The sequence below is a fragment of the Hippichthys cyanospilos genome, chromosome 1, assembly GCF_059441005.1.
Source record: "Hippichthys cyanospilos isolate Australia breed blue-spotted pipefish chromosome 1, RoL_Hcya_1.0, whole genome shotgun sequence".
NCBI lineage: Eukaryota > Metazoa > Chordata > Actinopteri > Syngnathiformes > Syngnathidae > Hippichthys > Hippichthys cyanospilos.
In genome coordinates, this window is record NC_142369.1 from 32,905,001 (window position 1) to 32,918,641 (window position 13,641).

At 39.4% G+C, this 13,641-nt stretch overlaps 2 protein-coding genes across 7 annotated transcripts in view; both read left to right on the forward strand.

Annotated features, from left to right (window-relative positions):
• Window positions 1–3,759, forward strand: part of vps37ba (VPS37B subunit of ESCRT-I a) — a 13,509-nt gene extending 9,750 nt beyond the window's left edge. The window contains exons 3-4 of the mRNA XM_088430926.1: window positions 968–1,050; window positions 1,346–3,759. Of these exons, the coding sequence (XP_088287052.1) occupies window positions 968–1,050; window positions 1,346–1,837 (575 nt within the window). The 3' untranslated portion in view covers window positions 1,838–3,759. The remainder of the gene's footprint in view (window positions 1–967; window positions 1,051–1,345) is intronic.
• Window positions 3,760–5,308: 1,549 nt separating this feature from the next.
• ppp3cca (protein phosphatase 3, catalytic subunit, gamma isozyme, a) overlaps window positions 5,309–13,641 on the forward strand; it is a 49,057-nt gene continuing 40,724 nt past the window's right edge. For 2 of the 6 annotated variants that reach the window (XM_088407387.1, XM_088407394.1), the window contains exon 1: window positions 5,309–6,002. In XM_088407387.1, the coding sequence (XP_088263513.1) occupies window positions 5,942–6,002 (61 nt within the window). In that variant the 5' untranslated portion in view covers window positions 5,309–5,941. The other 4 variants (XM_088407379.1, XM_088407411.1, XM_088407372.1 and 1 more) reach the window with 4 other exon arrangements.

Here is a 13,641-nt window from a genome sequence, read left to right on the forward strand (position 1 = left end):
ATTATAATACTCACAATGAAAATGTAACTTTTACCAGACCTAATAATCTTTTGCACCATGACCCGTTCATAGATTTACCTGAAAATTTTACTGAATCGTTGCCACTTTCCTTGTGGAAACATTTTGGATGGTGAATGAGCTGTGCCACATACTGGACTGTACATGCATGCTGACATGGCCCGATAGTGTTTATCCAAGCAAAGTAGTTGCTGATGTTGACTTTCAGGCTTGTTTCAGTACAAATATAACAGATCCTTTCCTTTGAGGCTAAGTGCTAAGGTGATTGCTTCAGTTGATTCAGTGGAACAAGTTTTGGGCAAACAGAAACCAAGTTGTGGTTGTTGATGTGCTAGTCATAGAGCCAGGAGTGGCGCATTTTGTATAACGTGACTCAGCCCCTTGTGATGACAAGTAGCGTTTTCATACCTAAATGTATTTTGTTTTGGCAAGTATAATTTTTCGTTTCATTCTTTCAGAAAAGGTTTATACAGAAGATACATCCTTCCATTTTCATCTTAGCTTATCCTCAAGAAGGTGACGGGCGTGCTGGAGCCCATCCCAGCTGCCTTTGGGCAGGGAGCAGGGTACACTGAACTCTGGTTGCCAGCCAACCACAAGGCACACAAAGACAAACTATTGTTCATATTCACAAACATAACTACGAACAATTTTACAATGTTGACGATACCTACCGTGCATGTTTTTGGAATGTGGGTGCAAACTGAAGTATATGGAGAAAACCCACGCAGACGCAGGCAGAACATTCAAACTCCACTGTGCCTCCTGATACTTCATTCCATTGGCTGATAAAAATACAAATAGCAATCCTCAGTGTTGGAAAATATCAGTCAGCACACATCACTTTTCTCATCCTTTGCATCTACTCTGCTAGCTTTCATTTGAACTCTTTCAGTTAATGAACTAAAAGTATGTATGCCATACCATTTTTTTTTTTTTCTCATTTTAGATCACAAATCAGGAAACACATCACTGGACATTCTTCTGGCGCTACTGCAGGCAGAGGGAGCCAAAATAGAAGAGGACACAGAGGTAACTAGACCGCCATCTCCGATAATGTGTTGGTTTCATTCACGGAGACTGCTGGTAATTCTTCCACTTGATGTTATCAACTACAAATTAATTTTTTGTTAGGATGTTTGTTAAGTGCTGTTATACTGTCCTGGGATTTTAAGCAGTAGTAATATACACTTTTTTATTGTTTAAAAAATTTAAACAAAGTGGAAAAAAGAACTTACTCAAATAGACCTCTTTCTTTCTTTCTTTCTTTCTTTCATTGTACATGTTGTACTTGAAATGCATCTCCCCACTATTTTCACTTCTACAGAATATGGCTGATTCTTTCCTGGATGGTGACATGACCCTAGAGGCCTTCATTGATTCCTATCAGAATCAGAGAAAGCTGGCACACCTGAGAAGGGTTAAGATCGAGAAGCTGCAGGAGATGGTGCTGAAGGGCCAGCAGCTTCCGCAGGCGTCAGTGTCTACTTCTCGATCTCAGGATATCTCAGCTGGCACTAGACCCTCATCATCCCTCCTCACTGAGGAAGGCAGTGACTCATCCCCTCTACTTCAACCCAGGAGAAAGCCTCCACCTCCCCCAGCTCAGACGGCCCCAATACTAAATCCAGTTCCAAGTGTCCCCCCCCAGTCTTCAACCTACTATGCAGTATCACCGTATCCGCCAATCCCTCCCAGAACGGGTCAGCCTTACCCAAATGTTTCATCCGGCTATCCTTTCTTAGCACAGTACCCACCTGCTTTGCCCCAGAGAACCCCCCCTCGTGTGGCTCCACAGCCCGGCTTCATCATGCAGTGAATCAAAGCCAATTGCCACTAAAGAGTTTACAGTGTGTGCCAATGACATTTCACCACTTGAACTCCTTTGCAAACCTTTTTTGTGGCGCTTGCCATCTTTGATTATGACCAATTCCCACACAGACCAGAAGACAGACCAGCAGTATCTGCAAAGGTAAAGGTTATCTGAAGTCAATTTCTAATTGTGGGGATTCTCACTCAACAGTCCTATTAACACTCCAGACGACGACAACATGACGTGATGAGAATCGACCTGGACTCCATTTGGCCCAATCCTTCACAGAGGAAGGGCTCAGTGTAGCCTACGATGACACAAGTCGCATTGTGTGGGCAGATGAGCTTGTCATCTTTCTGCACTTGTCTTTCCATATAGTGCCCTCAGCTCCGTCAGCCCATTAGTCTATTGGCCTCTCCACTCTCTCCTGGCCTGTTCCTTATTAAGCTTTGATGGAACCCGGCAGGAAACTAGGTTGACTTCGTCATTGTGTTCCAGTTGCATCGTACTAATATTTCTTATGTGTATGCAAGCAGAGAAGACCATATTTACTGTGTTTTGACAAAAATATCATTTCCCGGAATATATTCAGGGGGAAAGCATCTATGCTGTGATTTATTTTTTCTTTTCTATACACGTTCACATGGTACATAAAAAACCTTTAATTTCGGAAACATTTTAGTCAATAGCGCTATAGAGCATTTTCCTGATAAAACAATCTAGACTGATCAACACGTGGAGAGTAAACCTTTGTTTGGTAAATTCAATTGCTACGTGTTTCAGAAGGCCCAGATCTACCTTGTTCAACAGGGCTGAGTTTTGCACTTAGTCCATTATCGGGGCAGATGTCAAAAGGGACTCTAAAATGGGTGGCTGAACTATTTGAATGAATAGTTTGGGTATTTAGAGCCAAGCCTATCATGAAAGATTTGTATATTTCCATAGAGTACACTTTGTTTGTGCGTTTTCGGATTCATGATGTAGCACGGTGCTCAGTGTATTTTTTTTCCTTTTCATCACCCTCGGTTTGGTCCGAAGTAAATCAGCAATGCAGTTGATCTCAAACATATTAAGTTGATCTCATACTTTTGCTTGTTGTCTCACACTGAGCACCAAAGGCTTCACGCGTCACTATTTAAAGTTGGTTGTGTTTTGGAATGCGGTCATCGGTCAGATAGTCTGCCATCTGTAATATGCAGATCAAACACATTTGTACATTTGCAAAGCAGATTTTTGACTTGCAGGACTAACCCATCTTTGGAAAATCATCTTGTGGTGCAAACCAAAGCATCATTTTTCATCCCGTACTGCTGTTTCTGTGCACTGTTTCAAGAGCCAAGAGTGCCTACACGTGTAGTGGCATCAACTGCGTCCTGCTGACTGCTCAGTTTTCTCTATTCTGCTCATGGACTTGGCCAATTGAGAAATTTGAAAAGAGCAGCTTGTGACTCTCAAGACTGTCATGTCTCCTCTCACAAGAAGCTGAAGGCCAGAGCACTGAGCAAGTGCCCGTGTGAAATCCGCAGCAGGTTTTATGCCGACTGGTGCTTGTGATCTTCCCCTATTTTTTCTTTCCCCAACCCAATTCGTGAAACGACAGGGCTCTAAAATATTGTTGTATGTCACTTGTAGGTACCCTTAAGACTTGAGTGTTAGAATACAGAATTAGAGGCTAAATCGTCAATGACTTGGATGAAAAATAATTTCAAATGAATATAGGATAAATATTTTTGCATGGCTTTTGTATTTAGTCTGAAAACTCCTCTTAACACACTAGCTGCTGTTCAGCTGACTTGATGTCCACAGCCCTAGTTTTATGTGGTTGTATTTTTTTCTTTTCGTTGTACTGTTTAGGTGTTTACTTATTCTGAATGTTTAGGTGGAATTTTATGCTATTCTCAAGTTCAATAAATCTCCCAATTTTTGTATCAAGTTGCACTTTTTTTTTTAATAATACTACTTTATTTAAATATTCAATTTACAGACAATATCAAACATTGAACATGTAACTATACACAAGAGCTACTACAGAAAGACAGCAGATCATAGTATAGTCCTTTCCAAAAAATCATAGAGAATAAAATAAATATATAATAAATAAATGATCTATCAAAGAAAAATTCATCAAGTGTCAGGCAGCTCTGGAAATATTGTAAAGATTGATTTGACAATTTATAAATGAACAATGAAATAAATCATAAGTAAGTAAATACAACACCAAATGAATAATTTCCCATCAAAAATGTCAGGAAGCACAGTTAATATCTTATAGCAATCAAGAAATGTTTTTTCTTTTTATGATTAACAAGGGCTAAGGATTTATGAAGTGAGTTAAATTCTCCCAGAAAATGAAACGTTGGCTTGGAGGCTGAACATTTTTGCTTATGAATGAAGAATTTTCCAAACAAAATGGAAAAGTTCACGAAATATTGAAGACATTTATTCTTATTTTCATAACAACATATAACATCTTTCAGAGAAAAACTGTATGTCATATTAACATGGGGGAAGATGTAGGGGCACACTTGACCAAAATTGCATTGTGATGTTACATTCAAGTTGCACTTTTTCCTCTTGAACACGGGCTGGTAATGACGTCACTTGTAGTCACTGGCTACTGTACCGACGTTGCTTTATTATATAGTAGAACAAGATGGCCATCTAGTGTCATGATTTGATATTGCATAAACTTGTCTAGTGCAGACAATAGACTGGGGAGGCGATTCGTCAGAAATCTAGTTAATTCTTTCCATAAAACATCTATGTTGATAAATACTTATTAAAATGACCACTGGTTGCTCTCAATCGATCACACTTCACGAAAAAAGATGGGATCGGATTTTAGTTCAAATTTCGGGATCAAGCACAAACTTCAAGGATCTCCACCCCACAGCATATGTACAGTGAGTGGACGACCGGGTTAAAAAAAAAAAAAAAAAAGAAAAAAAGATGAACAATGTAAGTTTCGAATTTTGATTTTTTGAAGTTGTTTAAAAAAAAAATGTGGAAAACGCACTAAAGCATCGGACATCTGCATTAAAAAGTTAGTGTCATTCCCATTTAAGGATTACTGCATTTGCCAAAAACTAAATGTCATTTGTGTGGGTAGTGTATGTTATTTAATCTGTGGTTGCTGGTCACAGCACGATTGAAAAAGTATTTGCAGTTAATTTGTATATAGTTTGGAACTACATTTCAATAAAAAAAAACACAACCATCAATTGTTAAATGGCTTCGTGTTTCAAAGAATGCCGAATTTAAAAATGACAGCCAGAAATATTTTGGTGACTGGCGTTACCAGAATAGATTAACCACAGTTTTGGGGGAGTCAGACCAGAGGCCACAACGCCTGTCAATGTCTTTCTTGGACCTTTCGAAATCTATTCTTTTTCATTCATTGCGTTGACCTCGAACCCTTAGTGTTTGTGAACACACCCCTAACCCACGTGTCACGTTTCCATAGTCACGTCACAGCAACTCCACCATGTTGTAGGAAATCCACCGTTGCTCTGTACTAATTACACTTTAATCTGTGGAAGAGGACACTGTCAAGACGAGCTCTTCGATCGACTTTTCTCGTTGTTATGTGCGCTACCTAGAGGTCGTCATTTTCCTTCAGGCAACGGCTTGGATCCAGAAGATGATTCGCCAGTCTTCATTTGCTGTCTTTTCCTGTTCGCCCACTTGCCAGCGCCTTACAATGTTAGCTGGCTAACTAGCGAAAAATAGAGTAACCCAATCGGATTATCTTGCAACGGTACCCTTCGCCCTCGGTAATAATCAGGTATTTTCGTTATAGCCGACAGAGACTACAACGCAAAGGAGCTCCCGCCTTGGTGTTAGACGCTGCCATTCCTGGAAACACTTGTACACCGTAATTCTTCAGCACGAATGTTGCCGCAAGTAAGCTAGCACACCACAAAGAGCTGGAGCTGCTAGTTGACTTTTCTTTTTCTTTTTTGCCCACATTTTTTTTTTTTTTTTTTTTTGTGGAAAGATCACAATTTAAACCAAAAGCAAAGACCACAAAACCGATGTCCGACTCCGGATCAATCTAGCCGGGAGGGGAACAGTAGAAAATTTCAACTGCGAAATACAAACGAAGACAAGATGTCAGGAAAGGATAAAGACAAAACAGAGAAACAGTCCACCACGGAACGGCTCATTAAAGGTGAGTGATCGTTTTCACTGGCACTCATTTGTCATTTTCTTTTGTACCGCGTGTTGTTATTTGATTTATTTAAAAGGGCCGCTCCCTAAAGTGCTCTGCAGAAAATAGTTCGTGCTGTAATGAAAAATGTATGACAAATTGTGAATGCGTTATCACCTGCTCCATCAATACAGATTGTGCAAAACGATAGCGTGAAACTTGATGACCCCATCATCCACACTGCAGTTATTTTGTTTATGTACGTGGCATCTCAGCATAAATCTTAGGAGTGCCACAGTCCTATATTGGTTGCACGCCGTCCTTGACATTTCGGAGAGATGAATACCTAATTCTTCAGGGCCTTGCTCACACACGGGAATACCCAAGGTCTGATCAGGTTGCTACAGCAGGACTTGACAAGATGGATTCTTTCACCCCTAGGTCTCTCTGCTTCATTGAGCAGGCAGGACACCATTTGTTGTGTCTACCCAAGACAGGCAAGGCCAAGGCTGAGGTAACTCCCAGGAGAGAAAACCCAACCCAACTTAGGCCACCGGTACTACTACTTAGAGAAAGCACAGCCCACAACCCTGTCTGTCTACAAGGGCACTCTGAGTGCGTCCTGCCAGGGGACTGGAATGCTGAAGTGTGAGCCAGTAGAGAGTGAGTGAGTTAATTGTGGAAAGAATCTCCCCAGTGATCTTCCCAACATGGCCAGCAGCATGCTGGTCGGAGAGAACTGGAACCTGAGAAGGAAAAAGGGTGACATTTGTTACTGGGAACTGTTTCTGGTTTGGGGAAAGCCCCAAAGCAATATGTTTAATTAAAACGGGATCTCCGTCCAATCCACGGTAATACAATGTAATCTGTCTCATATTTCGGAAGTAGCTGCTTTTCCTCTCTCGTGTAACCGATGTCTTTCCGGACATGTTTCCACCATGCGGTGTAGTTCAAGTCAGTTCACCATGTTCCAGTTTAAAGCAGTAAACCTTGACCTGGTTTGCGATGCCACCGCGGGGTAACTAAAGCAGATGTAACAGGAACACCAGCTGTGTAATTAATGTGACATAATACAAGTCTAATTCACGATTACTTCAACAAAGACTAGAAATCTGACATCTCAAGCAAAGCGCGACGCTGAAAGACATCCAAGATTCAGTAGCTTTTACCCTTCTTGATGTGTGGTTGTTATTAAGAAGATAATTTTTTCCCAGAGAAAAGCAACAATTCTCTTGATTCGATTCCTAAAGGTACACAGGCATACTAATTCTGTAAACCAATCAATGGCTGCTATGTCAAGCCCCAAACTTAAGGGCTGCCGCACTCTGGGATGCAGCGGAATTCCACTGAAAACTCATGCGGTCTTTCATGAGAAGACAACTCTGAGCCACTGGTTTAACGGCAATTATAAACAGTTGGTGAGATCACAAATTATAGCCCATCAAATACTTGGAAATCTATGTGAAAAATCAATTTCTGCACAAGCAAAAGACAACTGCACATTATGTGTTAGAAATACTATAAATACAGTTCATTGTTTTGTTTTACAACAATATGTAACCATCTTTATAAATTCACCTTGTAGGCTCATGGTAAAAAATGTACTGTGGGTGCGAACTATACAAGGTAACATAGAAAATACCAGAATCGGACCTCACAATCAGGGAAGGGTTTGTCCTATACACAGGTGCGTCGTATTTATGTTATATGTTGTATGTAGAATTACGTTATATTTTGCGCTGTTTCGCAGCCCCCATTTGCCGCACCGATTACAATAATCTTTAAAAATTGTATAAGTACTGTCTACCTAAAATTATTATTTTTATCATTAACAAAAGAAAAAGTCAATATGTATCAACTTTGTCTAAAATGGTCTAAAATAAACTAAAAGATGCCAATTCTTATTTTATTGCAGTTACACTTCATGACAAAAACAGTTTCATAGATTTGCGCCACAGCTCCACAGTATGCAGCGTTTAACCCCCTTTATCATTTTGATGTTTTCAGTAATATTTTCCCGTCATTTAGTCTGAACCTATAGTACAAAGGTGTCCAATAATCTTGCATCTCTTTGAGATCTTCTGCTGTTTGAGATGAAGTCACTGTGGCTGTAATAGCAGGTATTTGCTATTGCTCACCACCACACCAGGTTTGGCCGACAGTGATGAGGAAGAAACCCAAGGCCAATTGCCTAATTACCATGCCAAGATAATGCATTCACTGATAATTAGAGGAAATCTGAAGTGGGTTTTATAATTCACCCAGTCTCAGTCTGCTCCATTCATCTCCACCCAGCAGTATCTTTATAATTGAAATTCTGTGTATTGTATTGATTTTGAAACAATAGCAAACACATTCTAGGCTGTGGTTCATAATAGTGGCCAAGCACTGTCCACAGTGGGCCGGATAGTAGATAGTAAGTAGTGCTTTTGTTTCTTGAGTCGTTTGTTGTCATGCCAGACAGTGTGGGTGTTGATGCTGTGCAGCAGTAGCCCAACGCCTGTCTGTCGTTTTGAAGAGTTCATCAAACATTAATGCTAATTAAGCCAGGCGCTGCCTAATAAGGCAACCCAACTCATGGCGGCACTACCTATTTATTTTTAACAAAACATTTTTTCCTCACCGGGGTGCTAAAGCTTTGCATCCCCCTGTTGCGAGAGCAAACGTTTGTACTTTTTTTTTTCCCCTTTTCCCTGCATTGTTTGAATGAAGTGCTGCTGTTCAATGATAGACAGCTACTTTACTATCTGTGTTTGAACAGGTTGCTCTGGCCACATTGGCAACAGGCTTTGAATTTATCTGTGTTTTATGCTGTTTAATTACTGTGTGTTTGTGTGTTCGTCATAGTCAAATGCTCATAAATTTGGTCAGCGTATTAGCTGCCAGGTGGCACTGTGGAAGAGTGGTTAGCATGTCCGTCTCACAGTTCAGTCCCGAGTTCAATTTTAGCTCACTCTGGCCTTCCTGTGTGGAGTTTGCATGTTCTCCCTGTGCTCACGTGGGTTCCCCCTGGGCATTCAGGCTTCCTCCTACGTTATAAAAACCATGCATGATAGGTGTATTGGACATTCTAAACTGTCCTAAATTGATAGCAACTGTGTGCGTGACATACTTCACACGGTCCAAACGATTGGCTTGCTGACTTGAGTAAAAAAACAAAACAAAAACAAAAAAAAAACAATACATTGGGATGCAACCTATGTTAAGTTGCTTCACATGGAGTTTGCATGTTCTCCCCAAGAGCCTGCATGGCATGTTAAAAACTCTAAATTGTCCTTAGGTGTGATTGAGTGTGTGAGTGAGCTCTTTGTCCCTGTGTGCCCTGCAATTGGCTGGCAACCAGTTCAGGGTCCCCCGGCTGTTTCCTGTAGACAGCTGGGATAGACACCAGCAAACCATCGACCTTGGTGAGAATAAGCACCTATAGAAAATGGATGGATGGATTGAAATTAGCTGCCTGAATATTTCATGCTTTACTTGGTAACACTTTCTCTTCAGTGTTTTTTTTTTTCATGATTTAAAAATGTCATGAATTGTTGATGAATATTTAGTTCAGGGATGCTTTCATGCATTGATCACAACAATCCCCAAGATGCAAAAAAAAGTGTAATTGTTTTTGTTCTTTTAAAGTTTAATTTCCTGTTGTTGTAGCTATTATTAGTCTGTTAACGTTACTTTTTAGATTATTGGTTTTGTACATGCGCTTCAAGATGTTCACTGTAAAAGAGTACCAATAATTACACCTTGTAGTAACTGCAATGTCCTGAAGAGGCACTAGTCAGACCAAATAGACAACATTGAAGTGAAAAGCTCACACTCTCTCACTGTGCAAAGTAAATCAATTCATAAATAGTATCCACCCATCCATCCGTTCTTCCTTCCTTCCTTTCTCCATCCATCCATCCATCCATCCATCCATCCATCCATCCATCCATCCATCCATCCATCCATCCATCCATCCCAACATTCAAATGGCAAATAACCATGAGCCGTTATGTTTTGGCATGTCAAAGAAATTTAACGTATTGATTTCAAAAGTTAATTGTTTCTCAAATTGTAAAATAGTCTTTGTTCGATTCACTAGCTACTGTATTTTATACAAATATTTTTTCTCCATCCATCCATCCTTCCTCCTTCTTAATTGCTTAGTCTCAGATGGGCCGTGGGCATCCTGGTGCTTTGGTCAGCTATCTTCGGGCCGAGTGCACTCCGAAGTGATTGCCAGCCATCAAAACATGCAACATAAAGAACATCAAATTCAGATGTTTGTGTTGGGTCTATGCTGGTGCTTAGTCTGAAGAAGGAGGTTCTTAGTGGATAAAGGAGTGAATTTGGGTTTAGATTTTGTTTTATTTTTGAATAAAATTCCCCATTGCAGTACTTTGACTTCATTTGACATCACAAATGGCAAACATTTAACAGCCAAACTTTGGCTGAACTTTCGCCATTTTCTACACCAGTGGTTCTCAACCATTTTCAGTGATGTACTCCATATGAAACATTTTTAGCCAAATACCCCTTAACCAATGCAAAGCATTTGGGGGTTTTAAAAAACCAACAACTTGCCATCAGTATCTGATTGATTAAACTTTAGACCCTTTCAATCTTTTTTTGTATAAGTCCACCACAAAAAAAAAAATCATCCTAAAGTGTCCTCTTTTGGATCAGAGAAGAAATTTGATATCAAATAGGAATAACTTAAATATTAATAAATAATTGTCCCCCAAAAAAATATCAGTGTCAGACCTGTTTTCAAAAAGTATGAATCAAACTTATGAAAAACTTATGAAAAATATTCAACTTTTGGGATCATAGTAGAGATGTGTTCATCAACTTCACAGGTAATGAGAATTAACACATGACAAGTTAGGTCAAACCATTCTATGGGGGAGAATCTGGCTTTTTACAATAATGAAATTGAATAACCTACTGAACATAAAATTTGTTTTATGAACTTATATTTTCCTGAAAATTATTTTTAAAGGCTTTTTGCATGTTTTTTTTAATTTAATTTAATAAACATCTCAATTTGAGTTTTGTTTTTTCTTTTTATTATGATTATTTTATTTTTTATTTTTATTTTTTTTAGCCACGAAGACCCATTAGCCCAGTGCTACCCAAACAGTGGGACGTGACCCCTGCTTTTTTTTTTAGTTTAAGGCACTTTGATGCACTTGGTTATTTTTTTCTTTTTTAGACAAAGCTGGAACCAGTTTAAACACTGTGAAAAATAATTAACAGTCTGTTTTAGCCCAAGCCGCAAACATTCATTATTATTGAATAATCAATCTTTCTTTTTTTAGGTACATGTTAAGTATCACAATAATACCAACATCTACTCGATATCTACCTTGCATATCGCAGGTTTTTCCACATATTCTTAAATTCAATTCCCATCTATTTTTTTTTTTGTTAAATCTGAATTTCCACATTTGTAGTTGCATCATTTAACCCATATGTAGCTTAACATTATTTCAACATCAATTTTTATATTGTATTCATATTTGATTAAAAGTCAGAATTGGGCAAAACAGAGTACTTGCATCGTTGTGCGCCATGGTGAGACAGAAAGAGCAAAGCCCTAGCCAATCCTGGCGTTAACCCTCGACTGTGTAATTGATGTGGGCAACTGGAGGCCATCTCACAACCACACATTGTTTTACCCCCTAAATATTGTGCTGGGAGGTAACGGCATGTTATTAAAGTATTTTTAAAATGATAATAATTAACTGACATACACTGTCCCATGTTGTCAAATGATGAGCACCTTCTACCGTGAGTCAGCATGTCCACCCCTCAGCTCCACATGACAGGCAGTTACGAGGCTGCTATTAAAATAATTTTCTCGATGACTAAGATGATATGATGATTATAATTGGTTCAATGAATTGATTTTTACAATATAGAGCAGGGGTCCCCAACCTTTTTATCACCACGGAGCAGTCAGCGCTTGAGGTTTTTATTGGAGACTCGGGGGATATGAAGTGCACATCTTTTATATTGTAAAACTGTAAAGGAAAGAAAATACACCAAACACAGGCTACCAGTGTCTCTCTCTTCAATAACAAACATCGCTCTAACTCAGTTACACAGGCAAGTCCCATATGCAAAAATTTTGTATCATACAAAAATATACACAAATTACATTGATGAAATCAATCATACAACTGAATTATAGCTGCTATTAATTTCAATACAAAACATTAATTGGATCCAAATGAGTTCTTATCAATTTAAAACTTGTATATGCTAACATATACCAAAGAGAAATCCCTGGCACAGATGAAAATGCTAATGAGTTAAATCCATAAAAAGACAACACTGTATAACATGCTGAAGATAAGAACTAACATCAGCTAGCATTTTATCCACAGTCACAAGTTGTTGGATCAACAAACATCATTTTGGGCATACTATCATAAATGACTATATTCCTACGAAGAAAGTACAACTTACAGACACTCATGGGCTAGATTTGACAGAGACATAACTGTGTGTGTCACCGACATTGACTGCTCTCAACAGAAGCTACATCATACTTCCTCGCTACAAAATATAACATCAACAGTGGCTAGAGGTGGTGCCAAAAAAGGTCAAGATCAAGCCAAACAAAGCACAAACGCATGAACTGTTAAAGAGTAAATTAAATCAGACATCATTTTTTCAGGTGCAGCCCATGCGGCTCGGTGACAGTTGATCCACGGACTGGTACTGGGTCACGGACTAGCGGTTGGGGACCTCTGTTATAGAGGGATTGTCACATGTCCTGTGTTGCTATATAATACGATTGACACCCACTACACACGTTGCTGAAGCGCAGAATATGTCTGCCTCCATCTAATTAATCCAAATCACATATAAACTACCTATGCCGCATTATGGACCACCTTTTAGATAGTCTCATCTAGTCAAGTCTACTTTTTGTAACAAGATTAAGCATTGTGCAGCTGTGCGAGTTCACAGCTTATACTGGAGTGCCCAATGTGGCATAGGCGGTCTCTAAAAATCACAAATATGCTAACCTAGTCCTGCCCTAGGATGTAAATTAAGATGCGCTCATTTGGATACCAAGCACAGCCCGACAAAACCACATGGGCGCAAATGCCCGCATTCATGGTACAATTGACTAGTGCCGGTACAAAAATGAAGACGCGTCTTGTCTTTATGCCAAGCGCATTGCTGCCACTCGACTAAAATAGGGCCCTCTGTGTTTATTTAAACTACTTATCGTATAAAAGCCGTTAAAATGGACAAAAATGGACTCATATGCAAACACGGGTTAAGAAACTTCACAAATGGCAGATTTATCAAATGCTGCTATGTTTTAGGCTGCTTACATGGTGCTTCCTATTTCCATTTTCACACAAGCTCTGATGTACAACAGTACTTAACAAAACTAATTCCATGATCGACAACGCCATGACACCATGAATCGACATTTAAAATCAAATACAGTGCTGCTGTGAAAACAGACCATGGTTGATCGAAGCGACGTGCTTGCATGCAAATACATCGTCACGATTGGTGCATGCCACCCACACTGTCTGATTGTGTCACAAGTGACTCCCTGCACAAAGTGCAGGACAAACCTCTCTTGCAAGAGCAATGCATGCAAGGTAGTCATTTGTTAAGACATGTAACTCATAAACAGAGTCAACGT